General features: G+C 47.0%; 1 protein-coding gene across 19 annotated transcripts in view; it reads right to left on the bottom strand.

Annotated features, from left to right (window-relative positions):
• ADGRL3 (adhesion G protein-coupled receptor L3) overlaps positions 1–27740 on the bottom strand; it is a 907827-nt gene that overhangs the window by 220605 nt on the left and 659482 nt on the right. For all 19 annotated transcript variants that reach the window (XM_048503336.1, XM_048503340.1, XM_048503323.1 and 16 more), the window contains one exon: positions 22435–22473. In XM_048503336.1, the coding sequence (XP_048359293.1) occupies positions 22435–22473 (39 nt within the window). The remainder of the gene's footprint in view (positions 1–22434; positions 22474–27740) is intronic.

Raw genomic sequence — 27740 nt, 5'->3', positions numbered from 1 at the left:
CACGCCCCCTGCCCTGCGACGCTCAAGCAGGCGCGCAGGGCAGGGGGCGTGTCTCCAGGCCTCGGTGACGTGCCAGAGGGCCAGGGACAAGCCGGGTCGTCCCAGCGTCGTGGGGTCAGCGTGGTTTATGCTGACCCAACTCCTTCCGCCTCCATGCGGAAGGGGCCAGAGATTCTTAGAGAAGAATGACATCACTTCCGTGTTCTCCCAATTACATCTGTCAGCCATCTCCCTCCCAGTCCCCTGGGTTTATTGCTGGTTGCCAAGTTTATTGCTGGTTGCCAACAATAAAACTACCGACATGAAGCGAACCGAACTAGTAATAAAAGATATCAAGAGTCACGACCCAAAAAGAGTACCCCAACAACTTCAAGCTTGTAAAATAGTGAAAAAGATTACAGGAAGGAAGGAAGAACTCGATTCAAAGCAGAATAAATCACAATTTGAAAATGTAACACAAAAATTGCCCAGGGGTGTGAAGGAAACTCAGCCCTCCCTTGAAAAATATGTTTTTACTGATCTATGGAAGGCAACTGTTAACAAAGATAGATAGATATTTATTATTACGGCCTTTTGGCCAGCCAATGCAACTGTTAACAAAGATCAGCTGAATCTCCAAAGAGAGGCAGTTTGTGTAACTTAAAGATAACAGCAGAAAAGTCCTGTATCTTATATGGCGAAAGCCCACGTAAGGCACACCCCTGTAGATCCCAAGTTTTGGGATGGTAGACCCACAAATACCCTGATTCAAAGTCCTTTAGAACTTTGAAGGTCAACAATGCAACTTTCAGTAGCGCCTGGAAACAAAGTGGTCCCCGTGGTAAGTCCCACTTAAATTGGTGACTGCATTCTGTACTCTAAACTCGATGTCAAGGCCCATGTAACTGAGGCCAAGCTAACCATTTCCAAGAATGTTCGCAAATTATGTGTGTATGTAAAATGAAAGGTGACCAGATTGTCACCTTTGTAAACCGGGACCCAGGAGGGCAGCCACACGCGCGCAGCCGCAGGAGCACACTGCCTTTTGGGGCGCGGGAGGCTGCCGCACTGCCTTCTGGGGCGCTCCCCTGTTTCCCGCCCTGTGAAAGGGCAGGAAAAGGGGAGCGCCCCAGCAGGCAGTGCGGCAGCCTTCCAAAAATCGGGACAGTTCAACAAACCCGCGGGACGCGGGACAAATTGGCTTAAGGCGGGACTGTCCCACCAAAAGCGGGACGTCTGGTCACCTTAGCAAAATGATATAGTAGGGTCAGATCTTGGAAGCTAAAGGGGATTGGTATTTGGATGGGAGGCTACCAAGAAGTGTTTTGCAGAGGAAGGTAATGACAAACCACCACGTGCCTTGAAAATCCAATGAGGCTGCCATCAAGTCTGTTGCCCTCTAGTTGCAGGAGACTTGATGGCAGCCCCATTGGATCTTCAAGGCAAGAGGTGGTTTGCCATTACCTTCCTCTGTAAAAACCCTCCTTGATGGCCTCCCATCCAAATACCAATCCCCTTTAGCTTCCAGTTTCTGGCCATACTATGTCAATTGTCTAAACCGGACCGGGGGGGGGGGGGGGACCATTTCTTGTCATCTCTGCTTTTATTAACAACATGGCTGGAACTCAGCCATTTTACAACAGATTATCCTGAAAAAAGTTGGCCAGATTATACCCTTAATGAGGTAGACTTTCAATGCCATAGCATAGATTGACGAGACAAATTGTTTAGATTTATGAAGAACAGCATTTTCAGCCGTTAAACTGGTAGGCAAGTGTTTCATATAAGAATTAACGATGCCGCCACCTCCGCACCAGTATAACAAGACAATAATCTTTCCGGATCAATATTGTTAAAGTTCCGACAGGGGAATCACATACCAAATCGCACCCCTTTGCTCTGAATGAATTAATCTAGCGCCAGATGGCATTCAAAGGCAATATAATGTGCTGTAAGGTGGTTGTACTGCATCGTATATTAGGCATAAGGTAAATTGCTCCTTTTGATCCCATGGGAAGCCAAAACCCATCTGGGTGTGGACCATTCGGCAAAGATTGATGGCTGGAGCAGCTGTTGTACAAGGCAAGAACAACCACGGCAGTCAGACTGCTGATATTCCAGGAGAGATTTCGACTGCTGAGGTCTAACCCTTTTTAGTAGCTCACTAACACTATTTGTCTATGTCATATGAGTAATTGGAGGAAGCCATTTTAGAAGAAGTTAAAATCCACTCCTTTCCGTGCTTTCGCTTTTCCGATTTTTCTGCCCAGCTCCTGTTGGTGACCAGAATTTGGTGATCGTAGCATACTACATCATCTTTTAGTGGGGGAAAAAGTGTGTGCAATGTATCCTAACCCTTCCAAACTGGACACATTGGTAGACCACAAACCAGCCAAGAAAAATGTTAACACCACCGCACTAACTGCATCTCTGAGCATCTCTGACACCCAGCAGCAAAACCTGATGGTCCATGTACTGGGGGTTCCTGTAGCCAAATAAGCATTATCTGTGGGCTGTCATAATACGCAGCAGTGCAAGGCACGTTGAGCATGAATTTATTTACAACAGCACAGTGTTTAAGAGCATGAGGCAGGGCCCAGAAAATTCCCAGCTAAACCACTATAATTTATCATTAGACGTTTCTCTGCAATATGGGGACAATAACAGTGGCATAGCGCCAAGGGGACTGGGGGTGCGCGCCGGCACAGAGGCATGACGGGGGCGTGGCAGGGGCTCAGGATGCAGCATGCACCAGGCGCAGTTCCCCCTCGCTCCACCCCTGGGCAACAATAACAGCATACTTTGCAATGTTGTTGTAAGAATTTCTGTGATACAAACTCATAAAACTGTGACCCTCGGCATTGTGCCCACCATTGAGTTTCCTGAGGGGTGTGTGTGTGCATCACTGGCTCTTCTCCAAAGCAAAGAGCTAATCCTGGCTATTGCCCATGTCGCTAGAATAGGGAAGACACCACAGGCGTAGCAAGGGGGAAAAGTGACCAGTGCACCAGTGCATCCTCTGCCCCCACCCCATCCCAGAACGTCCCCAGAATGCCCTTGCCACACCCCCACAGGGGCACGTGCCTGGTGTGTCGTGCCCCCTCCTATCCCCTTGGAGCTACACTTCTGGAAGACACCAGAAGAAGGAGGTATCATCTTTATATTTACATGGAGCATTCATTTGGAATCAGCTGTGTTCTTCAGCTGTGTTCCTCAGTTCCTCTCAACATTTTGCATTAGGGTTCTGGCTCCCAAGCTAGCCATTTTATGTTCTCAAGATTCTGAACGTGCCCATTGGCAAAACATGGCTGAAAACCCCCGGTTAAGCAACAGCTGTACAAATGCGAGGCATTACCCGAAACTAAAACAATGTTCCCAAAGTCACATTGCTGTATGTAAGGATGGTGTACGTATCTAATTGCTCCCAGCCATAGGATTGCTCGGTCTCCTGAGATTTAGATGCTGAAATCTAGACACTGGGAACTGGAAGCTGGCAGATCAAGAGGTGCCATCTGGCTGAGCCTAGCAAGCCACTAATTCATTCACGCTCCTCGCTAGCAGCCACCTGAAATCAAATACAGTCCTCCACATTGAGTGAACTGACTCAATTAATGGAAAAGTAGAAGGGAAACCCTGACACTAGTTCAACAGAATCTGACTAGGCTCCTTGTTGGGTGCAGAGGTTCAGGCAAAGAAATGTCCTCAGAGGTCCTCTCTCTGTATCCTTCATAGCATACCTTGCCTTCAACAGCTTGCTTTGTTCTCTGATTCTGCCATCCTAGACCCACTGCATTGTTTGGTTGCCCAACGGTGTCTGATGCTTTATCCTATATCCCAGGCATCTCCTACGGCACTGATGGCTGAGAATGAGTTGCACCCAGAGGTGGGATCCAGCAGGTTCTCATAGGTTCCCGAGAGTAGGTTACTAATTATTTGTGTGTGCCGAGAGGGGGTTACTAATTGGTGATTTTGCCATGTGATTTTTGTCTTAGTTACACCCCGCCTCTCAGCAGTAGCGCGCAGAACTTGAAGCAGTCTAGCAGGAGGTGCACTGGCGTACGTGGCAGCCTGCGCCTGCGTGCATTCGTTTCACGCCCAAGGACCGGCACAGCGGCTGCGTCCTTGCCACAGTCCCGCCCAGGAATGCCCCGCCCCCGGAATGCCCGGCCACGCCCCCGTCGTGCCCCACCCAGCCCCATTGGTGCTACGCCACAGTTTGAATCCCACTACCATGGGAACCTGTTACTAAAATTTTTGGATCCAACCACTGGTTGCACCCATTACAGAGCATTGGTAAGCTCTTTGTTGAGCCTTTCCCAGCAATTGCTTAGGACAGAGGTCTGCAACCTGTGGCTCTCCAGATGTTCATGGACCACAATTCCCATCAGCCCCTGCCAGAATGACCAATTGGGAATTGTAGTCCATGAACATCTGGAGAGCCGGAGGTTGCAGACCCCAGGCTTGAGGAGGTCTGTTCAAAGCACTGTGCCCACAATCTTCCGGAACATTCCAAGCTCCGGGAACTGATTTTAGAGGGCCGGAGAGGCTGCAGGGGGAAGGGTTTATGTTTTCTTCTTGGGGTTGGTGGAGTTCAATCCTGTACTACCTACAATCCAATCCTGTACTACATAGCAAACATCTTTTCATCGATGTACCACCTCGCCATCAGGGATAGTAAGCAAGAAACCTCATTTTGCACCAAAATGTTTCCTTTCCCTTTCTTGCCTGCTGCAGCGCCTTGGTCAAGGTCACACTCAGAAAAACAATCTTTGCTTTGAGCTGCATGCAGCTCATTTCCACACCACACAACGTAAAATAGATTAATCGCCGTATTGCTGCTGCACATTTCTCCTTCTCGAGATATAATAAAATTGGGAAGTTGATTATCCAGCACGGTGCCAACATCTCTGTAAAAATCTGCGTTACTGTAAGGAAGCCTCGCCACTGATTTACACTCAAGGTATTTTTCATCATCTGCATTCCAGCTGCTTCTGCTGCCAGAGGCCAAAGTATAATTACTTTAAAAAAAACAACACAAGAATTGGAGAGCGTGGAGGCTTCTTCAGAGAGGCCTGGCTTGCTGCGGAATCTTCCTTCGTAAGGGCAGTGCTTCAAAAACCTGAGAGACCTATTTAACCAGGGACAAAAAGGATATCTGGGAGATAGAAGAGGAACAGGGTAAGAGAGGGAGTTGAATCACCTTCCCTACAAGGAAAAAAATAAAATGCTTGGAGCTTTCAAATTTCAAATAACTAAGAGGCAACGTGATAAGAGACTTATAAAGTCACGAAAACCTTGTGGAAGTTTTACAGAGATACATTTCTTTCACATACAGAAGTTAGATAGACAGACAGCTATAGAAATAGACTGATATCAATACGCATACACACAAGTAGGGAGTCTACAAGAACCTGCCGGGGAGAGGGGATGTAATTTAACTTTCCTCCACTCTTTCTGCTTTCCCTTTTCTTCGTAGCAGACCTACATTTGTCTTCCTCCTTTATCACCCTTCTGTCCTCCAGAAGACTGTACTAATGGAAACTATTGCCTAGTTATGTAGCGGGGAACCTACAACGACTTTTTTTGGGGGGGGGCATCTCATTTCTACTACATCCCCTTCCCCAAACTATTCCCCTTCCCTCACACCCTTTGTAGCCTCTCCCCTTTGTAGCCTCTTGTCTTCTCATCATGTGACCAAAATATGATAGTCTCAGTGTAATCATTTTAGCTTCTAAGAAGAAGAAGAAGAGTGAGGGGGGAAGGGTGATTTTTGTGCCCCCAGGTGCGCGCCCGGTGCAATACGCCCCCCATCCCTTTGTAGCTCCACCACTGCTGAATGTCTTGGACTCTGAACTCATGTTACAGACTCTGGACTGACTGCACTGATAACCAGGCTCTGACAGTGGAACTCCTGACTTGGCTTCTAGCTTTGCGGACTTTATGGCTGACTTCTGACTTGCTGTGGTTTAGTGGACTGCTTTTCGCCAGGTAAGGCTAAGTGCTGTAACCTGAGGCCTCTGGCCGGCAGCCTAGTGTAGGACACGCTCCTCTGCAAGAAGCCTGTGGGGTGACCTTGGGCCAGTCACAGTTCTTTCAGAACTCTCTCAGAACACATCCTTCTCCTCTGCTCCACTTTATTGTCACATCAGCTCTGAGAGGTAAGTAATACTGGTGCTGGGTAATCCAGTAAGCTTCCATGGCGAAATGGGGATTCAAACCTGGCTATCAGCCATAATATGAAAAGGACAAGGTAGCCTATGAAAAAACCATAAGTAGTGAGGGACAACAGAGAGGATGAGGGTACTGGAGAGGGCAGGCATGGAGCTAGTGCATGGGGAGGGTCCATGGAGTAATTTGGTGGGTCTTTCAGACTGTCTCAGGACTGTGGCTGTCCCATCAGCTCCCAAGGAGGTGGGGAAGACTTGCCAGTACAAGACTTGGCCTGAGGGTGCTAGAGTTTGGACTGAGGAGAGGGGAGCGGAGCCAAGGGTACATGTAGGAGAAGGTGGAGAGCAACTGAGAAGGGAGGGGAAATGATCAATGCAGCCAAGGAAGGGCGGGCTCTAGCCCGGCCCTGAGGCCAGGACTGGTGGAGGGGGCTGGGAGGACAAGGCAGCTCCTATATAAGGAAAGGGAGAGGCAAGGCCAAGGAGGAAGCCTGATCCCGAATTCCAGAGGTGGGATCCAACCAGTTCTCACCACTTCTCTAGAAGTGGTTACTAATTTTTTCTGAGTGCCAAGAAGGGGTTACTAAAGCAACCTCCCTGCCCAATAGGGACTGGAGGTGTGTGTGTGCGGCGCCGCCACTGTTTGAATCCCACCACCATCGGAACCTGTTATTAAAATTTTTGGATCCCACCACTGCCTAATTCCCATGGCTGGGGAACTATGTGGATCATGAAGGAGAGGCAGTTGGTGAGCCCTCCTCCTGCTCTTGTGAGATCAAGTTGAGATCCAAAACAACAGACGCAGGAAAGCACATCAGCCAGCACCCGGGGGGGGGGGGGCACAGACAAATAAAGGCTTAGGGAAAAATAAGGGAAGGGGAAGCCACATTATATCCTCTGAGTGGTGTCTTTGGCCAGGCAGGGTTTGATTGCATGGACAAATGAGAAAAGGCCACATGACTGGTAGATACACATTAGAGAGCCTTTTTGGTGACAGAAGTAACTTCCCCAGAAGATGCACATGGCCCTCTCACTTTCAATCTCCAGGAGGCATTTGAAGACAGGTTTATTTCAGGCTGCCTTTGATCAGTTTAGTTGTTCTTTACTGGTCGTCCTAATTGGACTTTTAAAATCAACTTTTAGCTTTAAAAAAATTGTTGTTTTTAATTGTGTTTTTGTAATGTTTCATTCATATTGTAAGGTGCCTGGAGTTCCGCAAAGAAGAAAGGCGTCTAATAAATGTATCGAATGAATGAAACATTAAACTGGGGGGGGGGGGGAATTAGGGGTAGGTGGGGAAGGTTCGTAGCCAGAGATTTTGCACATAGCAAACTGAGCAGGGAAAGAAACATCAAAGGTCAACATTATTATCGTGCTCATCAAGTATTGTATAGTGTAGCTTATGATTTAAGCTAGGAGTTATTATGATAACCACCATTTAATGCTCATTATTACATCATTATTTACTGCTCATAATTGTTGCTATTCTCGTATATTGTCTACAGCTTGTTATTGTTTATTGTTTGTATATTTTTATTCTCTTTTTCTTTCAATGTAATTGAAATTGCTGTTGTGATATAGTTTATATTATTATTATTATTATTATTATTATTATTATTATTATTATTATTAATTGGGTTTATAGACCCATTTATATTTGCTTCCTTTTCTCACGATTATGTTTATATTTACAAAAAAAATAAAAAGTCAACATAATGCAGCAGAAACATGTGGACCCCAATCCAAACTAGCCGAAATGAAGCAGGAGTTGCTAAATCCCAGTTAGTCGTGATTAACTTGTTCCATTCGTTTCAATGGAATTTAGCCATGATGTAGGCTGGATGGTAGCCATAGAGCCCAATATGTTTCAAGTTAATTGAATTCACAAAATCCCCCTAATTGTATTGAAAGTGCTGAGTGCATGTCAATTGTTCCATTGCTTTTGCATTCATTATGCACAAAACTAAAAGGCAGAAGTGATGAAAATCGGGACTTGATGTGATAATACAATCCGGGTAGGGCTGCCAACCCTGGGTTAGTTAGTCACAGCTTCTCGGAGCTCTCTCTCCCCCACCTACCTCACAGGGTGTTTGTTGTGAGGGGGGAATGGCAAGGAGATTGTAATCCCCTTTGAGTCTCCTACAGGAGAGAAAGGGGGGATATAAATCCAAACTCTTCTTCTTCTATTCAGTTTATCCTCAAAAGAATAACTGTGAGGTAGGCTAGGCTGACAGCGAAAGAGAGTGAGCAGCTGGTGTAAGGTCACCCAGCAATTTTTCATGGGCAGAGTGGGGAATCAAATCTGATTCTCCCTCATTTTAGTCCAATCCTAACCACTAAACCACTCTAGCTTGATGGGCAGCAATGTCTCTTTCCTGCCCATTTCCCCATCCTGTCAGAATCTCTCCCCCCCCCCCCGCAACTCCCTTCCCATTTCTATGGGATCCTCTTTCCCCCCGTCTCTCACCTTTGTATCATTTGACTGCAAACATTTATCTTCCCATTAATGCTGATCTCTGCGAACTGTCAGACTCATCCTTTGCATTGCTTTTTTAAAAAAACTGTTCCTACTGTTGTTCCTAACTTTGTAAGCCATCCAGCAGGGGCGTAAAGAGGCAGCCCTGGGCAAACTGTAGCCCTGGGCAAAACCTCAGTTGGATGCCCCCCCCCCCCATGGGCGGCCACTCCACCATGACCAATTTTTTTTGCACCAGGACATTGGTGCCTGCAGGGGGTGCATTTTTAGACATATCAACACCAAAATGTCAGCATATCATCAGGAGACTGTCCTTATGCTACCCGCCATGTTTGGTGAGGTTTGGTTCAAGGAGTCCAAAGTTATGGACTCCCAAAGGGGGTGCCCCATCCCCCATTGTTTCCAAGGGAGCTAATAGGAGATGGGGGCTACAGTTTTGAAGGTCCATAACTTTGGCCCCCCTTAACCAAACTGCACCAAACTTGGGGGGTGCCATCATCTCCAGATGATACCCTGAAATTTTGGTGCCGATACATCCAAAAATGCACCCCCTGCAGGAACATCCTAGAAATTTGCTTTGTTCTGCATTGAGTTTTCTGCATTGCTGTCAATGGGGGTTGCAGGCTGTGGGGGGCGCATTTCTGAAGGCACAGCCTCAAAACTTTCAGGGTCTCATCAGGAGACTGCCCTAATGATACCTCCCAGGTTTGGTGCAGTTTGGTTCAGGGGGGTCAAAGTTATGGACCCTCAAAACTGTAGCCCCCATCTCCTATTAGCTCCCATTGGAAACAATGGGGGATGGGAGCACCCCCTTTGGGAGTCCATAACTTTGGGCTCCCTGAACCAAACCTCACCAAACTTGGGGGGTAGCATAAGGACAGTCTCCTGATGATACGCTGAAATCTTGGTGCCACTAGCCTAAAAACTGCGCCCCCTGCAGGCCAAAAATGGAAAACCACTAAAATACCCAAAAACGAACCCAGCATTCTGATGCCCCCTACAAGGTGATGCCCTGGGCAGCTGCCCACCTTGCCCAATGGGCATTACGCCAGTGCCATCCAGAGATCTCTTTAAAATCCCCCAGATAAATAAATATTACTTCCCACATCCCCAGCACCCTTTCCTCTCAACCTTTCTCCAGAAAACTTTGTTCCCATCTTCCTCCTCTTGACTGTGTTCCTAGATATTTTTTTTCTACCAGCCTCTGTTTCCCCAAGCTCCCCCTCCTCTACCCCTGCTGACTAAGAGTGGTGGATACTAATCTGAAGAACTGGGTTTGATTCTCTGCACTTCCACATGATGCCTGCTGGGTGATCTTGGGCCAGTCACAGTTCTCTCTGACCTCTCTCATCCTCACCTGTCTCACCAGGGGGCTTTCCCCACTCACTTTCTGCTGCGCGCCGCTCTCACGCCCCCCGCTCTCACACCCCCTCAGCGCGCGTCATTCCTGGTGTGCTCTCGGGGTTCCCCACGAGCGCGGGGTCATCAAAAGGTGCCGTTTCTGTTGGCATTGAGGAGAAAAAGGAGCATATTATACTCATATGTGGATAGAATGTAAAATGGTGAAAAAGTTTTGGGAAAATATATTGAAATATGTAGAACAGGTAGTAAAAGTAAAAATTGATATAAACAATGATTTATTAATTGTGGGGATAATGGACGATAAAAGAGTGAATAGAAGTTTGGAACCAATGTATAAAATAATGATTAGAGCAGCACACGCAGTGTTGGCGTTGGGCTGGAAAGATAATAAAAAGTGGACAGTTTCAAAATGGATGGAATACATATGGGAACAAATACAGTTAGAGATCTTTGAGAGACTGACAAAAAATAAACTATGGAAAGAAAAGATGGAAGATATTATGGAAATTAAGTGGACAGTGTTCTGGAAACATGGATGGAAAGAAGTTTGGATTTAAATTAAAAGAACTTAAGTGGAAAAAGAGAATAAAGAAGAATGAATCTCCTGTCATTGCTTGTATAAAATACAATGAAATCAATAGAAAAGTGGGGGAGGGGAAATGGAAAAATGTATAGATGAAATGAAGATATTGATTGTAACAAATGTATGAATATTCTATACAATAAAAAAAAAGGTGCCGTTTCTTCAGCGCCAGGAATGACACGTGCTGAGGTGGTGCAAGAGCGGCAGTGTTGGGGTGGCTGCGTGGTTTGCCGCCTACTTGCAGGAGTGGGAAGGGGGGGAGCTCAAGGACCCAGCGCTACTTTCCCGGAGTAGCGCGCAGCAGAAGGTATGTGGGGAAAGCCCCCAGGTGTCTGTTGTGGGGCAGGCGATCGTAAGCCGCTTTGGGACTCCTCTTGGTAGATAAAAGTGGGGTATAAAACCCAACTCTTCTTCTTCCTTCAGAACCCCACTGAGAGGTTTGAAGTAACTCGATAGTTCCGGCATGCTCTGCATTAGAAAAAAAACTAAATAGTAAAAGGAAACTTTTTCAAAAAGGGGACTATGCCGTTTTTCACTAGCCCTTGAAAGAATGCCTTGAAGCACAGACGGGGACAGAGAACTGTAGGCTTGAACTAGATAATTACTGCCAAGGGTGAGAAAACGCACTTAGCCGAGAGGCAACGGCTCCCTTGCGCCAAAGGCCCAGGTCTTATAACTTCAAATGCCGTGCAGTAGATCTTGCCTGTGGCTCCAGTTGCTTCCTTGGAGCCTGGCTCTGTGGTCTTGCAAGGATGATTAATTTTCGGGGAGATCAAGGGCTACCTGTGAGCCTTTGCTTGCAGGAGACATGCGTTTCATCTCTCCCAATTGGGCTGGTGACAGAGATGACGGGGTTTGTGAGTGACCCGAACCACAAATTGCTGGGTAAAAAGCCGGTTCCGCCCCTGCCCTCCAAGACATGACCAGTTCTCTAATCAAATAATGCTAGTTCACACACTAGCGTATGTTACCGTCTGGTTGTCAGAAACCTATTGGATTGCACCCCTGATATCACCCCTCACACAAGAGAACAAGAGACCGTTTTTCTCAAGGCCGACATCTATTATTCTGTGGTTTATTCTAGTTCTGGAAAAACGGTGAGCGCTTATTCACACACAGCCCTTTCAGGAGGGGGAGAAATGTGTCAAACTGCCTCTTCCTTTCTATAACGCTGGAGAACCTTTTTCTAAATTCAGAACGAAGGCTGAGAGGTAGTCCAGTTTATTGAGGATACATTCATTACATTGGTACAGCTGAAACACTGCTACTGCTGTACAAGTGGTCCAGCCCTGTTTCCTTGAAACAGAGAAAAACATTGACATAACCCTAGGGGTGGAGTGAGGGGGAGCTGCGCCCAGGGCACACCCCTGTCCACCCCCGCACCCCGGAATGCCCCAGTCACGCCCCCAAAGGTAGCGCAAGCCCAGTGCATTGCGCACCTCCTATCCCCTTGGCGCTATGCCACTGCATAAACCCATTTATTTACTTATTTGATTTCTACCCTGCCTTTCCCTGGCACAGGCAGGGTTCATTGTATGTAGATCCTGGCACTGTCTCTACCAAAGCTGTTGCTCGGTTTTCCTCCAAGTTTTTGATAAGGTGTTTACCAAAGTTCTTAGGAAACAATTTCAACACCCATACTTTGGAACTTTTTCGGAAGGGCAAAACAGTGGAAGCGCAGGCAGGATTTTAAAGTCAGGACATCGTGGACCCCCATGAATATCAGCTGTGGAAAGGTTCTCCTGCAGACCTCGCATCGCTGTGGGAGGGTATGGACCCTTCTGACTATCAAAGAGAATATTGTAATCCGCACATAAAAGGGTCAACAGGCAAACTGGAACGCCTTAGCCTGTTCCGGGGCGCTGAGGACAGATGAACCCATTTGTCTTTTATGGTTTTAATTAAAGAAGAAAATCTGTCGTTTGGCTAAATGTCAGTTCATTGTTTTTGTCTGTGGAAGCAGCCTCTCCACGCCATGAGGCTTCCAGCCATTGTTTGGTCCTTTCTCGTGTAAATTATCATGTTCCACAACAGATCAAAGGGCGTTTTGTGTTGTCGTTTTTTACTCCCCTAATCAGAGCCACAGGGACTGCACCAAAGACAATTTCATAAAGGGACAGCAGCCAATTCTCCATGGCAGCCCGATCTCTTTCTGTCCATTATCAATGAATGCAAATGTCCAAACACAAAGGGGCTATTCATCAGCTTCGACCACCCAATTACTGAAACGCTTATTCACACCACTCACTTATAATACTCAATAACGATTTCCACAGTGTCATCCCAAACAGCTGGATTTGAGTCCAGTAGCACTTTAGAGACCAAAAGATTTTGGGGGGTAATAAGCTTTCTAGAGTCAGTACTCCTTTTGTTGGATAGGAATTTGTATCTGATGAAGGGAGCATTCACTCTCGAAAACTTATATTCCCCAAATTTTACTAATCTCTGAAGTGCTAGCTGTTCTGCTGCAAACTAACACTGCTACTCTCTGAAACGATCCTAAACAGAGTTATACCCTTCTAAACCCATAAGAACATAAGCACATAAGAACAAGCCAGTTGGATCAGACCAGAGTCCATCTAGTCCAGCTCTCTGCTACTCGCAGAGGCCCACCAGGTGCCTTTGGGAGCTCACATGCAGGATGTGAAAGCAATGGCCTTCTGCGGCTGTTGCTCCTGAGCACCTGGACTGTTAAGGCATTTGCAATCTCATTAAGGCATTTGCAATCTCATTAAGGCATTTGCAATCTCATTAAGGCATTTGCAATCTCGATTAGGCATGGTGAGGTTCCCATTTATTTCAATGGGATTAAAAGGGTGTAACTGTTTAGGATGGTGATGTAAGTTGTATTCTGACTTCCTAACATTGTGAACCTCAAAATTAGGGGCCACAGTAGGCTAACAGGACTGTGTGCATTGCACATTTGGGACAAGACAATGAACAGATTAAGCCATCTGCTAGAATCCCTTGCTCCAAAATCTTAGAATCACTGCAGACCCCACACCAACATAAACCAAGAGCACAGCTAGACTGAAAATGCTAAACTTTTTACGGCCAAGGATCTTGTGGTGATTTGTTTCTTTAAGAATTTCAGTTGATGGGCGGAGTTAAGAGACCCTGGAAAAGCAGTTGGAGCTGAGACCTGAGAGAATTAAGACTGAGAATTTGTGGTTAGCTGTTACCTGTTCTGCAGCATTTTTTGTTAACTGTACGTAAACTTGTTTAAACCACTAGTGTCGTCCTGTCATCCATCGTGACAGATATCAGTTGCCTGAGTTCATTTGACCAACCACATCCCTGGCTGGTGATGTCAATTAACTACGTAACCCTGTTACTACCGATGTGGCCCAGGGCAGAGGTGGGATCCAGCAGGTTCTCACAGGTTCCCAAGAGTAGGTTACTAATTATTTGTGTGTGCCAAGAGGGGGTTACTAATTGGTGATTTTGCCACGTGATTTCTGCCTTAGTTACGCCCCTCCTCTCAGCAGTAGCACGCAGAACTTGAAGCAGTCTAGCAGGAGGTGCACCGGCGTGCATGGAAGCCTGCGCCTGCGTGCATTCGTTTCCTGCCCGAGGACCAGCACAGCGGCTGCATCCTTGCCACAGCCCCGCCCAGGAATGCCCCACCCCTGGAATGCCTGGCCACGCCCCTGTCATTCCCCACTCAGCCCCATTGGCGCTACGCCACAGTTTGAATCCCACCACCATGGGAACCTGTTCCTAAAAGTTTTGGATCCCACCACTGGCCCAGGGGAAGGAAGTGGTCAGTGTGGAATGGAATAGTAGGTGCTTATCGGCTGCTAAACCCACCCAGGTCTCACAAGTGTTGAGACTCACGATTTTATCTTTGCTAACTGGATTGAATGTGGCTCCACGGTTCTTGGCCTTGGAGACTAGAGGGGAATCAGGATAGAAACTGCCTCCTCCCAGAACCTGGGTTCTTATCTCAGTAGCCAAGGGTCACAGCTATCTGAATTTCAAGCCAACAGCACAGTTATTTTCTAACATTATTTCTATTGTAGGCCTGAAGCATGAATCTGCGCCCGGTTATGCATGGTGAGGTTCCCACGACTTCAAAGAGAACTAGCAGGGAAGTCTTTGTTTCAGGGCATGTTCAGCATTATTACTCACCGCCCTGTTAACAGGGGGGCAGACATTACCCATCAGCTGGCTTTTTGCTTGCATCTGAGTATTTGGGGGGGGGGCGGCCGCTGAGCCCACCCCTCTTTTGTTGCCCGCGCACTGGCTATATATCTGACCATCTGCCTACCCCGTCCCACCCAGGGTTTGTCCACTGGGGTTTGATCCCAGACGCCTTTTATTATCATTCTTTTTTTGTAGGTTACTGCTGATATAGTTTTAAAGTTTTGTATTGTTTTAATTGGGGCTATTCGATTTTTTTAATTGTCTTGTTATTTGCTGTTGTACACCACCCTGAGCCCTTCGGGGGTAGGGCGGTTTATCAAATCGAATAAATAAATAAATAAATAAATAAATAAATAAATAAATAAATAAATAAATATTTGCGTGTGATGTTTTGTGGGTTCTCTATTGTGCATGCGTTAATATAATCTTTAATTTTAACCTTTAATCGTATCAATAGATTGATATATTGATGTATCGATAAATCGATAAATCAATATATCAATCTATTGATACGATTAATAAATCGATACATCGATAAATCGATACATCGATTTATCGATAAATCGATAAATCGATACATCGACCTAAAAAAGGAGAACTATTTTTAAAAGTCTTGAATACGGCATCTGTACACTTCGCCTAAACACTGATAGTTTTTAATGGCGGGAAATGGGTGGGGAGTAATGGTTGCATGCAAACTGCAAAACTTCAAAAGGACATGAACTGCTGTGTGCTAAGCGCCGAGGTTCACAATCGTCCATCTCCCAATGTGCTATAAACCCAAGTGTCAAGACCAACGGGCTTTTCCCAGTGGGGTCTGGAATCACTGATTGCTTGTGTATAAAACTACGAGACTGGAGATGTCCCAGTTTGTTGATCAAATGCAGGGACAAATGGGATGTTTGGGCTGACTGACTAGTCTTATCATTTTTACTTTTTCAATGTTAGTATCAATTTATGGATCTATCGATATGGTTATTTAGTTTTTCTTAAATCTAAAGAGATGCAGGAGCGGGGAGGCCATAGAAATGATACGGCAGGACAGGAAACAAGTAGTAGTCAGCAACAAGAAGAAGGGAAAGGGGGAAGTGTGCAAAGCAGTGCAAGGGTGTGTATGTGTGTGTGTGGGGGTAAGACTAGGTGGGCTGTCTGAAATCGGAGGGAAGAGCTGTGACCATTGGCAAATCTGTCCTGCTCTGGCGGCAAAGCAAAATTAGAATTGTGTTATAAGTGGATTTGCTTGCCGCGAAAAGAGTGGAAAGTGAAAGCAGGGCTAGAGGAAATACGTTGGTACAAGAAATCTTGCCACGGTGGTCATTCACCCCCACCCTTGGTGGTCATTCACCCCCAATACCTTGTGCATAATTGGCCAATGTGTACGAGAGCAAGAGATTGTTTGCGTTAAGGAACTTGACACTCCAGGCCAAACTAATTGATTTCAATGAACTTCTTCACACTTTAAATGAATTTAGATTGCATTGACCTGGATGGTCCAGGCTAGCATCAGAGCTCAGAAGCTAACCAGAGTTAGCCCTGGTTAGTATTTGGATGGAAGACCACCAAAAAAGTCCAGGGTTGCTATGCAGGCAACAGCAAATCATCTCTGAATGGTTCTTACTTTAAAAATTTTATGGATTCACTGGCTCCTTCTGCACAAGCCTTTCAAAACGTTTTGAGCCAGGAATAAAATGTTTCCTTCATGGAGTTCCACATTGCTTTTCCCCCCTTTGGTTTTATTTCCATCCTCAAAACATTTTCAGTGGATCCCTGTTATAAACAATTCTTTAGGCTGAACCATTTTCAAAAAAGGTTTCATTGCTGTGCGATCTCTTTAATACGTTATTCACACCCTGCACTTCCTCCTTTGCGTCATTTTCTGATCTCACTCTTCGGTCCTCCTTTATTTGATCATTTCTGTGAGTTTTTTAAGAAAGAGAGAGAGTCTGTGTATGCGTGTGTGTGCGCGTGATCTTTAAGGCATCGATTATACAAGATATGGCGAATCGCAGCATGAAGCTGCGCAGTACCGAAGCATCGCTTCGCCAATAACTAAAAAAAGGGAGAAACACACAATTGCGGCCATGAATCATTTCAAGGCAGTGAGTGAGGACATACATCATGATAAAGAAGGGGGGGGGGATTGAAAATGTTTTTCAACTGTTTTAGGTGATTTGTGCAGAAAGGGCCACTACAAGAAAGCAACGCATTGACAGCATTTCCCACCATCATCTGACTGGAGTAGTTGTGTACTGTGAAGATGATAACATCCTAGATTACTAGAATTTCATCGCTCCAACCATTAAGGAGCAGCAGTGGCGTAGTGGTTAAGAGCAGGTGTACGCTAATCATAAGGAACCGGGTTTGATTCCCCGCTCTGCCGCCTGAGCTATGGAGGCTTCTCTGGGGAATTCGGATTAGCCTGTGCACTCCCACACACGCCAGCTGGGCGACCTTGGGCTAGTCACAGTTCTTTGGAGCTCCCTCAGCCCCACCTACCTCACAGGGTGTTTGTTGTGAGGGGGGAAGGAAAGGAGTTTGTCAGCCCCTTTGAGTCTTCTTACAGGAGAGAAAGGGGGGGGGGATATAAATCCAACTCTTCTTCTTTTGTATTGCAGAACTTCTTCCAGCCTGCACATTATGCGCAACCAATCCTCCCTCACATTTATGTGAATTGCCACCCTATTTCTCTGATCCCTGAGTATTAAAAACCCTGGATGCCAGAGTGTACCGAATGTCCTCTTCTGCTAGTCTAGTAGAGCCTTGCTAGCTACCAGAACCGCACACATGCTATTCCTTAATGTCCATGTGAAAATGGAATGCGCCAGCAACAAACGGCGGCCTGTTTCTTCGTCTGCCCATGACTGCAGGGTCTGAATTGACATTCTCTCCCTTACTGACACAAATCAAGAGCGATTTTTCCCCTGCTGTGAAATATATTAAGCTTACCGAGTTTTAACAATGGGCCACCAAACCACCAAACCCTCGCTGCGAATCAGACTACTTTGGGATGTCCTTTTAATTATAGGAGGTAAAAGTTTGGATCCCTTTGCTCCTTAGGCACCGACGCAGAACGCCGCTAAATAAACTCCCCGTTGCTATATTTAATATGCTGTACTGCGTACTCCCTGTTAGCCAATTTATTCCAGCCATTTAACAAGGATACTCAACCTGACACACTACACAAAACAGTACCAGCCGCACTAAGCCTGAAGCAGGGGGGATCTGGAAGCTGTTTGACAAGCACAGGAGAGCCTGTGGTTGTAAAGCCAATTAAGTGACCCAACAAGGGATATTCTATAAATACACCAGCTCTGCTCATAGTCCCAGGGGAATGCAGGGGACCCTTCACTTTTCAAGCTGTTGCAAGCAGCCTGTTTATATATCTCATCGTCACACGTAGATTTGCATTCCAACATCTTCATTCCTCCACCCAAACTCCAGCACTGTCATCTAATCCCAACACATATGCTCATGTTATCAGATGCAGATGCACCCCAATATTTCGGGAGTCAGAATTATCAATCTTTATCTCACGCTACCTCCGATCTTAATCATTATTCTCCACTGCGTAAGCGCTTCCAGCTCATTAGATAGACCTATCATACTGCAGCTTCTTCTTGGTCAAAACCCATATTGAAGTACAGGACATTTCCTTGATTTTTTTTGCTTCATTTATACTCCAATTGCCTCTCTAAACTAAACTAGCTTCCTAAGAAAAAGAGTAGCTGAGATTTATCTTGGCCGCCATTGCTGCTGGGGGTGGAGCAGGGAGCGGGGCGGGCTCAGCACCGGCATCTAGCCCCGGAATGGGGCTGGGCTGCCCAGCTACTGGCACGAGCCAGTGACATGCCTGGAGGAGGCGGGGCTGTGGCCTTATATGGGCAGGCCAGGCCATCCCATGCTTCTTCTCGCCCAAGCGCCGATGGCTTCTCTTCTCTCTCCCTCACGTCACCTTGCAGCTGGTTTATCAGGCCACGAGGAGCAGTGGAAAACAGCTTTTTAGCTTAGTGCCTCTAGGCCATAGGTGTCAAACTCGCGGCCCTCCAGATGTTATGGACTACACTTCCCATCATCCCCTGCTGGCAGGGGGTGATGGGAACTGTAGTCCATAACATCTGGAGGGCTGCAAGTTTAACACCTGTGCTCTAGGCAATGGAAGGAGGCCTGAATTGAAAAAGATAGCAGCAGCACATTTGCAGCAGCAAGTGATTGGGAGATTGTGCCCAGCGGATCACAGTGCAACGCTGAGCGGCACGCAAGGAAGGACAAGGGGCCTGCTGCAGTAGGCCCAGTGGTAACAGGGATCCCCCTTTTTTGGAGCTTCCTGGCCTTCTTGGCCCCCTCTGCCCCTCACGTTTTAGCCCCCTTCCCAAAGGGGGTGGTCCTTTGCTTCCAAGCACATCTTCGGGGTCAGGACTGGGCTTCCAAGACCTTGCGCATGCACCTAGCTGCCATTTTTTTTTCACAGCAAGGCACTGGGCGTAGTCGACACATGTTGCTCTTTCCTTGCTAGGAGAGCTATGGGAGGGTGGAGTCGCTTAACCATGTCCCACACTAGCAGGCCCATTATCCTAGTCATGCTGGTGGGCCTGTCCATTCAGCTGTTGAGCATTTGCCCCTCACAGTTTGAATTAAAGCTGTTCTGGGCAGCCTTTTCCTTGGCCTCCTTCGGGGCTTTTCGCTGCAGCGAATTGGTGCCCACATCTCGGGATGACTGCAGCGGCAGGGCCCTCGTGCTGTTGGACCTATGGGTGGGGGGCTCTGAGGTGCACATTCAACTTCACCAGCCAGAATATAAAAAGACCCCTGCTGATCAGACCAGTTCAGTTGGGTTATTTACAGTCATTAACCAGCAATATTACATAGAATTAAAAAAAATACAATTAGGAAGCAAATAATACAGAATATCACCGAACAAAGATTTCTGCACTCTGCTAGCAATATTCATTCATTCATTCATTCATTCATTCATTCATTCATTCATTCATTCATTCATTCATTCATTCATTCATTCATTCATACCGCTCTATCCCCAAGGGGCTCCCGGCAGTGTACAACAAACGAATACAAATCAAGTTCAGGAGCAAACTATACAATTAAAACAACAGCAACCCACAGAGGCTCCATCGTTAAAATATACTGAATTTCATTAAAAACAGCGGTAATACCATAGTGGAAGGCGCCCGGTAAATCCTTTTTCTTAAAGCCCTCCCCTAGGGAACGGCCGGGCTCCTCCATAGGAGGGGAATCTAGATGTAACCGAATATAGCAGAACTTTGCCACTATAGAAGAGGTGGAAGTGTCTTTATTGGTGAAGCAAACTTTTTTTGCTTAGGCATCATCCTCAAATCTAGGATGCTTAAACAACAAAGGCAAACATTAGGCAGATCCTAATTTCCCCGTAGAATTCAGCGAAGTAAAACATGAGCAATCATCTCAATTGCATCGGAATTGTATGAAAGCAGTTCTCCATTTAGTCCCGCATCCTGATTCACACCGTGGCCAACAAGTTAGGCTGAAGGCCAAGGCCTTCCTTTGGTACTGCCTCCTAGCACTGGGTTTCAAAGATTGGCTGCCTCTGAATATGGATGTTCCCTTTACTCATCACAGCTAGTAGCCATTGATGGACATCTCCTCCATGAATTGGTCTACTGCACTTTTAAAAGGGTCAGAGCTCACAGTCATCACTACATCCATTGGCAGTGAATCCCATAATTTCATGATTCATTGAAGGCCAGGGATTTCTCAGCCGTGGCCCCTGCCTCGTGGAATACTCTGCTGCTCACACCCGGCCGTAGGAGTGCCACACAGCTCAGCTAGCTTTTTGAGCCACAGGATTACAAGCGGGGCTGTGCCTGCCATCCCGTCCCTCCTCGCCCCATCTTCCGATCGCCTGCCCCCTCACACTCTCTCCCTGGGGCAGTCTGCCTCTAGGCACGCTACGCTGGCGAGGTAGGGAGCTCTGAGCCTGACTTCCCTCAGCTTGACCACTCTCCTCCCTTAGGTCCCTCTCTACCACTTGCTTCTCTGTCTTCTGCACTGACACCCTCCACCCTCTCTCTCTCCTTCACCTCACCCTCTCTTTCCATTTCTCCCCTTTTATCCTCTTCCCATATGATCTCCACCCCCCTCCACCAATCCTGAAGTGAGATTTTGTCTCCCTACTGGACTCAGACCGTCTGTGTAGCAGGCCATTTAAACATCATCCTGCCCCCTAGGCAGGGTCTGAAGCCACGCCCCTGCTGCCCCAATGCTGCCCGGTCTTCGGGGCTGGAACTCTGCACCGGCTGCCTGCGGCTCAGCCCCGTCTTTTCTTGCCTAGTCCCCAGTGGGGCAGATGATCCTCTCTCCCCCATCTTGGAGGGGTGGAGAAGAGAGGCCAGCTACCCCGGCGGCCTGTTTGGGACATCCACATCCTCCTTCACCAGCCGGCTCCCATCCAGGCGTGTGATTGTCCCCCTGCTCTCTCAACAGCGAGTCATCCCAGCCGGTGCGTTAGGGAGTTGGGTCTCCCCAAGTGGGGACCCAACGGGGGGCAAGTGCAGGGCCGAGGGTGGGGTTGCGTCTGTCCTGTCCATCCCCAGACAAGTAGCATTTATTGATAAGCTCAGAGCATCAAGGCTTGGCAAAGCCAGTTCTGGCAAACCTGGCCTTTGCCATCCTCTTTATCCCCATTGTCAGTCCCCCCTCCCATTTCCCCAAGAAGTTTGAAAGAAAGAGTTTGTGGAGCCAAGACCATCTGTCGCCCCAAGGTCGGTGCCAGACAGTGATAAAGAACCACCTGGCATCCTGCCCCCACAGAGCAATGGAAACAACACTGTATCTCATGAGACCAGGGTGTCAGGGGAAAGCCTAGTTATCTACACAGCGTGTGAAGCCATAAAGTAAAGATCAAGGAAATAATGCTCCAAATGGCAATAGTAACATAAAGCAGGCTGGTTACATACATCTTGTAGCAGCATTGATATATAGTTGCAAGCAGTTACATTGAGTTAGGAATGCATCTCAATCACCAAGATAGCCTCCCCGTGACACAAGTAAATAATAAGCATTTTGTTTGCCCATCGGTTTCATTGGGTGTCTCTGAGTTCTAGTACTATGGGAGAGAAGAAAAAACTTTCTCTAGCCACCTTCTTTACCCTCATTTTATAAACCTCCGGTATGTCTTTCCTTAGATGTCTTTTTTATTTACACTGTCAGGACTAAGTTTCGTTTCTTCGAATCCTCCAGTTCCCTCCGCAACGGAGAACCGCCCACCCACGCACCTCATATATACTGGAACCGAGGGCAAGAATCCTCAGTTCCAGCACCCTGTAGCTAGGGCAACACAAAACAATAAAGTTCGTTCCTTTTTCATAAAGTCGACTTCGTTTGAGTGTGTTCAGCCTTACATACTCGTTAGGATATTTAGGTATTTTCTAGACTGAAAAGGCTCAGACTTTTCATCTCTTTCCAGGAGGAACGGTTCTTCACCCCCCCTAAGCATCTTGGTTGTCTTCCTTTGTACTTTTCCCAGCTCTTTTTGCGATACGACCACCAAAACTGCACACACTATTCCAAGTGCTGGCTCACCATAGCTCTATGCAATCATCTCATATCAACTTTTGCCTGTGAAATGCCCGAAGGTACCCTACATTCTGATGGCACCGTAACAGTCACAACAATAATTAATCCGACAAGGCAAGCAAACAACTGAACATGCACAAATAGTACGAAGGTACCTGGACATAGGCTCTGCAAGACCGTTCTCTTTTCTGAAGCTGAATCCACCACGACAGCAGCGTGAATACCAAAGGAGGAGACGGGGAGAAAATAAACTGTTAGTGGCAGGAAAACCAAAAAGACACATAACATTTATTCCTATCGCAATTTATTTCTGAGAAAACTTAACTTGCACACTTCTTATACCACTGTGGTCATAGCCGTCAGAGCACCCCAAATAAGTAAGGGCAAATTGTAAGCCACAGAGATTGCGTTGCTATGAACCTTTCCTTGGCACAATGGTCATTTAAAAAAAATAACACCTCTCTAGCCTCCCCTGAAATTGTCCCTTCCTAGTTCTTTAGGAACTCTTAAAACACACAAGAGAAAGGTATGGATTGTCATATATATAAAAAAATAAAGGTTCACAAAAAGGTCATCTCCTAGTCAGCAGAAGTTTGCCCAACAACAAAGGCCGGAGACAGTCAGTCTAGGGACAAGTAGCTACAGTTGACCTTTAACATGATTGGTAAGTCCAACTGTGACTCTAGACCAATGAGAGGCTGTTGCCTGGGTGGGGGGAAAAGTATCATTGTTGGATGTATAAGAACCAGTGCATTGTATATGCTAAGTTCTGAGTCTGAGTTGAGTGTTAAGTTCAGTGTGTGTTCAACTTCGTTCTTGCTGAACAGTTCTGTATAGCTTTATAGTCTTGTATAGAATAGACTTGTGTAACCTTGCAACTGCTAAAGTAAAACCTTCCTATGGAAAGAACATCTTGAGTGGAGAGTATTCTTTTCCAAGTGTGGTGGAAGGTTGCAGTGAGTGCAAGAAGACTGTAGACCTTCTCATCTTACCAGAGTGACTCTGCTTTAAGTTCCCTGATGGAAGCCACTGGTCATGAAAAATGCACCATGTGGAAAGATACTAATTAGATACTAATTAGATACTAATACAGACCAGGAAGAAGCCAATCAGAATGGATCCAGCCAGGGGCCACAGTGACCCTGCATAGGAACTATGCATAAGGAGGATCTCACTGATGCTGAGAAGTTCCTGGGTTCCATTTCCAGCATCTCCAGCTAAAAAGACCTAGGCAGCAGGTGATCTGAAAGAACTCCATCCGAGACCCCTGGAGAGCGGCTTCCAGTCTGAACTGACAATACCGATCTTGATGATCAAAGAGCCTGACTCAGTTGAAGGCAGCTTCGTGTAACCTGTCACCTCTCCTGTTGTCGAGACAACTGAGTTGATGCTCCTTTACCCCAAACCAAATGGTAGACAGTGGACCAGTGGAAGAAAGTGAGTTGGGAAGCACATCGGATATCTAGAACATCTGGATGCACATCATGGTCCAACTATTCAGAGGCATAGGTACAAGGGGGCCGGAGGGTGTGTGTGTCACACTGGGGCCCCGCCTGGGGGGCAACAGAAATTTCAGGTTTGTTTTCTGCATTTTTAATGTTTTCAGTTTTTGGCCTGCAGGGGGCGCAGGTTTTAGGCTAGCACAGGGGTAGGGAACCTGCGGCTCTCCAGATGTTCAGGAACTACAATTCCCATCAGCCCCTACTAGGCCATGCTGACAGAGGCTGATGGGAATTGTAGTTCCTGAACATCTGGAGAGCCGCAGGTTCCCTACCCCTGGGCTAGCAGCACCAAAATTTCAGGGAGTTTTTGGAGGACTCTCCTGATGATACCACCCAAGTTAGGTGACGTTTGGTTCAGGGGGTCCAAAGTTATGGACTCCCAAAGGGGGTGCCCCATCTCCCATTGTTTCCGACGGGAACTATAGGAGATGGGGGCTACACCTTTGAGAGTCCATAATGTTAGACCCCCTGAACCAGACTTCACCAAACCTGGCTGGTATCATCAGGAGAGTCTCCTAAAAATACCCTGAAATTTGTATGCTGCTAGCCTAAAAACTGCGACCCCTGCAGGCCAAAAACTTAAAAAACACTTAAAAACACAAAGAAACATAGGGGGGCAGCAAAACTCAGATTTTGCACCAGGCTCCATTTCCACTAGCTACACCTCTGCAACTACTAGATTCGACCAGAACTGGACCTGTGGAAAAGTCTTACTGTTTGGTGCTTTTGGACAATGAAGCCACAAGCTCAACACACCCTCCACAATGGGGACACATTCCTCCCCCCCCCCACTCCCTCCAATTCAACGGGAGGGATTTGATTGCCTTCCGTGATGCCATCACAGGACCGCATCTCAGCTCTGCACTGGGAATACATAACAAAGATGAACTGAAAACCGTGCCCAAGAAGCCGCAGCAGATGAGGACCAATGGTGGCTCCCCAGGCGCCAATGAATGGGAGAAGAGATTGCTCTTGTGGGCATTTCCTGCCCCGCTCCCCGACAGCAACTTCCACAGTGAGAACACAACTTTGTGCAAATTCAGCACAGCACCATCTGTCAACATTCGCCAATGCATTTTTGACAAGCGAGGTGATAAATATTTATACTGAGGCATTCGTTTGGTTTCTCTAGGGCTGTTAAAGTTCAAACGCCGGCAACAGCAAAAGAAGAGAAGAAGAAGAGTTTGGATTTATATCCCCCCTTTCTCTCCTGCAGGAGACTCAAAGGGGCTTACAATCTCCTTGCCCTTCCCCCCTCACAACAAACACCCTGTGAGGTAGGTGGGGCTGAGAGAGCTCAGAAGAACTGTGACTAGCCCAAGGTCACCCAGCTGGCGTATGTGGGAGCGCACAGGCTAATCTGAATTCCCCAGATAAGCCTCCACAGCTCAGGCGGCAGAGCTGGGAATCAAACCCAGTTCCTCCAGATTAGATACACGAGCTCTTAACCTCCTACGCCACTGCTGCTCCCGATATGTTAATACTGTGGTATGATGCAAATGGCAGTTCCTCATCTGCTAATATTGATGAACTCTGCTCTGGTTGTTGCATTGACAAAGGTCACTCATTCCAAAACATGAATTACCAAGGCAAGAGATCTACTTAAGACTTGTAAAGTGGACCGCCTCTCAAATGGCCCAGATGAGGATGGCATATATGCACTCCCTTTCGTGCCACTGGGGAATAAAGATGGTGGCGCATCTTGAAGTGGGGGAGCGGGTGCACTGCATGGGATGGCAATAGATCTGTCTACCCACTGGTCTCCTGTTCTTTGGGAATCCCTTGATCACTGGAAATATCTTAGGAGGGAAGGAATTTTGGCTTTGACGACATGCACCCTTGCAACCCCCAGCTTCCCTACTTTGGAAAGTTGCTCACTGTGGTAGCCACTGAAGGGACAGGCAGGTAAAGGAGCTGAGCATAGGGTTTTATATCAATGAATCACCAGACCAGGGGTCTGCAACCTGCAGCTCTCCAGATGTTCGTGGACTACAATTCCCATCAGCCCCTGCCACCATGGCCAATTGGGGCTGATGGGAATTGTAGTCCATGAGCATCTGGAGAGCTGCAGACGCCTGCACCAGACCCTTCTTCCACAAGTATCAGTTATCCATTTCAAACCATAGCATGGTTTGAACAACTTATGGTTAGCAATATGGGAGGGAAGATGGTCTCAAAGGGTAGGGATGGAGTACCTGAGCCCATCTCTTGTTTTGGATGCTCTCAGATATGGTTTGGAACTCCATCTGAACAGAGCCAATGCATGTGTACCTCAATGAACATTGCCCTGATCCAGAGAAGGTGATTGGCCTTTGTACTAGGAACTCTTGAGGGCACCTTCATACATGCAGAATCATGCACTTTCAATCCACTTTCACAACTGTTTGCACATGGATTTCGCTGTTTCGCACAGTAAAATCCAGTTGCAAAGTGCACTGAAAGTGGACCGGGAGTGCATTATTCTGCATGTGCAAAAGGGCTCTCAGTGTAAATCAGATGTTCATTTGCAGGAAAATGTCGTCAATTACTTTCAACAAAATGCAGAGCAAATCTCAAACATAGTTTCACACTTGAGTGTGCACACGATGCACGCTGGATGTACGTCCCAATATGCACCCAAGGAAGGTAATGAAGAATATATGGCTGATTTGCACGCTGAGATTGTACGGCTGAGTTAAACATGCAATCTTGAACATGCAAGGAAGCAGACAGATTTCTCTGGGACTGGGCAAAAAGCCGTGGTTTTCTATAAAAATTGTGAGGGGAAAAAAAAGGGGATCAAATGACCAATTCCATGAGCGGCATGATTGACTGGCCGGCTGCGACTTGGAGAACTCAACAGTCTCTCTCACATTTCCACATCGCCTGTAATTGATTGATGCGATTTGACTGTGGAAACTTGATGAGATAAAACGGCCTGGACAAAGCATTCAACAGATCTGGGAATAGTTTTGCTCGGTTTCGAGTCTTTTCCCCCCCCCCCCCTTCTGCCTGAACATAATGGAAAACGTGGGGGAACAAATGGGTGCAGTATGTAATCGGAGGATTAAAAATAGATCGCTCGCAATGAGATACTGCAGCCAGTTAAGTGAGGCGGTCCTCAGTGACACACTGACGTGCAATATTAAGCATTTTACCCGGTGGCAGAACCAGGTAATTATTTCAAACAGAAGCACCCGAGCAAAAACTGTAATAAATGATAATATACTAAAATGACGCTAATGCACTGACTTTTGTGTGTGTGAAAGAGCAGTTAAAAGCAATGCTAAAAGATGGAAAGGTAAAGATAGCCCCATGCGCAGGTATCGGGTCATTACTGACCCACAGAATGATGTCACATCATGACATTTACTAGGCAGGCTTTGTTTACCGGGGCGGGGGGTGCCATTTCCTTCCCCAGTCATCTACACTTTACCCCCAGTAAGCTGAGTGCTTATTTTACCGACCTTGGAAGGATGGAAGACGGAGTCCACCTCGAACTGGCTGCCTGAAACTTACTTCTGTTGGGACCCAACTCAGGTTATGAGCAGAGTTTTGACTGCAGTACTGCAGCTTAGCACGCTATGCCAGGGGCGGAGAGAGGGGGAAGTGTGCCCAGGGCATGCATGCACCCCATGCCCTTGCCGTACCCCCTTCCACCCCGCCCCGGAACGCCCCCGCCACGCCCCCACAGGGACACGTGACCGGTGCATTGCCCCTTTGAAGAAGAAGAAGAAGAAGAAGAAGAAGAAGAAGAAGAAGAAGAAGAAGAAGAAGAAGAGTTTGGATTTATATCCCCCCTTTCTCTCCTGCAGGAGACTCAAAGGGGCTTACAATCTCCTTGCCCTTCCCCCCTCACAACAAACACCCTGTGAGGTGGGTGGGGCTGAGAGAGCTCCAGAAAGCTGTGACTAGCCCAAGGTCACCCAGCTGGCGTGTGTGGGAGTGCACAGGCTAATCTGAATTCCCCAGATAAGCAT

The sequence above is a fragment of the Sphaerodactylus townsendi genome, linkage group LG07 (genome assembly GCF_021028975.2).
Source record: "Sphaerodactylus townsendi isolate TG3544 linkage group LG07, MPM_Stown_v2.3, whole genome shotgun sequence".
Lineage (NCBI taxonomy): Eukaryota > Metazoa > Chordata > Lepidosauria > Squamata > Sphaerodactylidae > Sphaerodactylus > Sphaerodactylus townsendi.
Note: the sequence above shows the minus strand (reverse complement) of the source record. Positions and strands in the feature narration are given on the sequence as shown.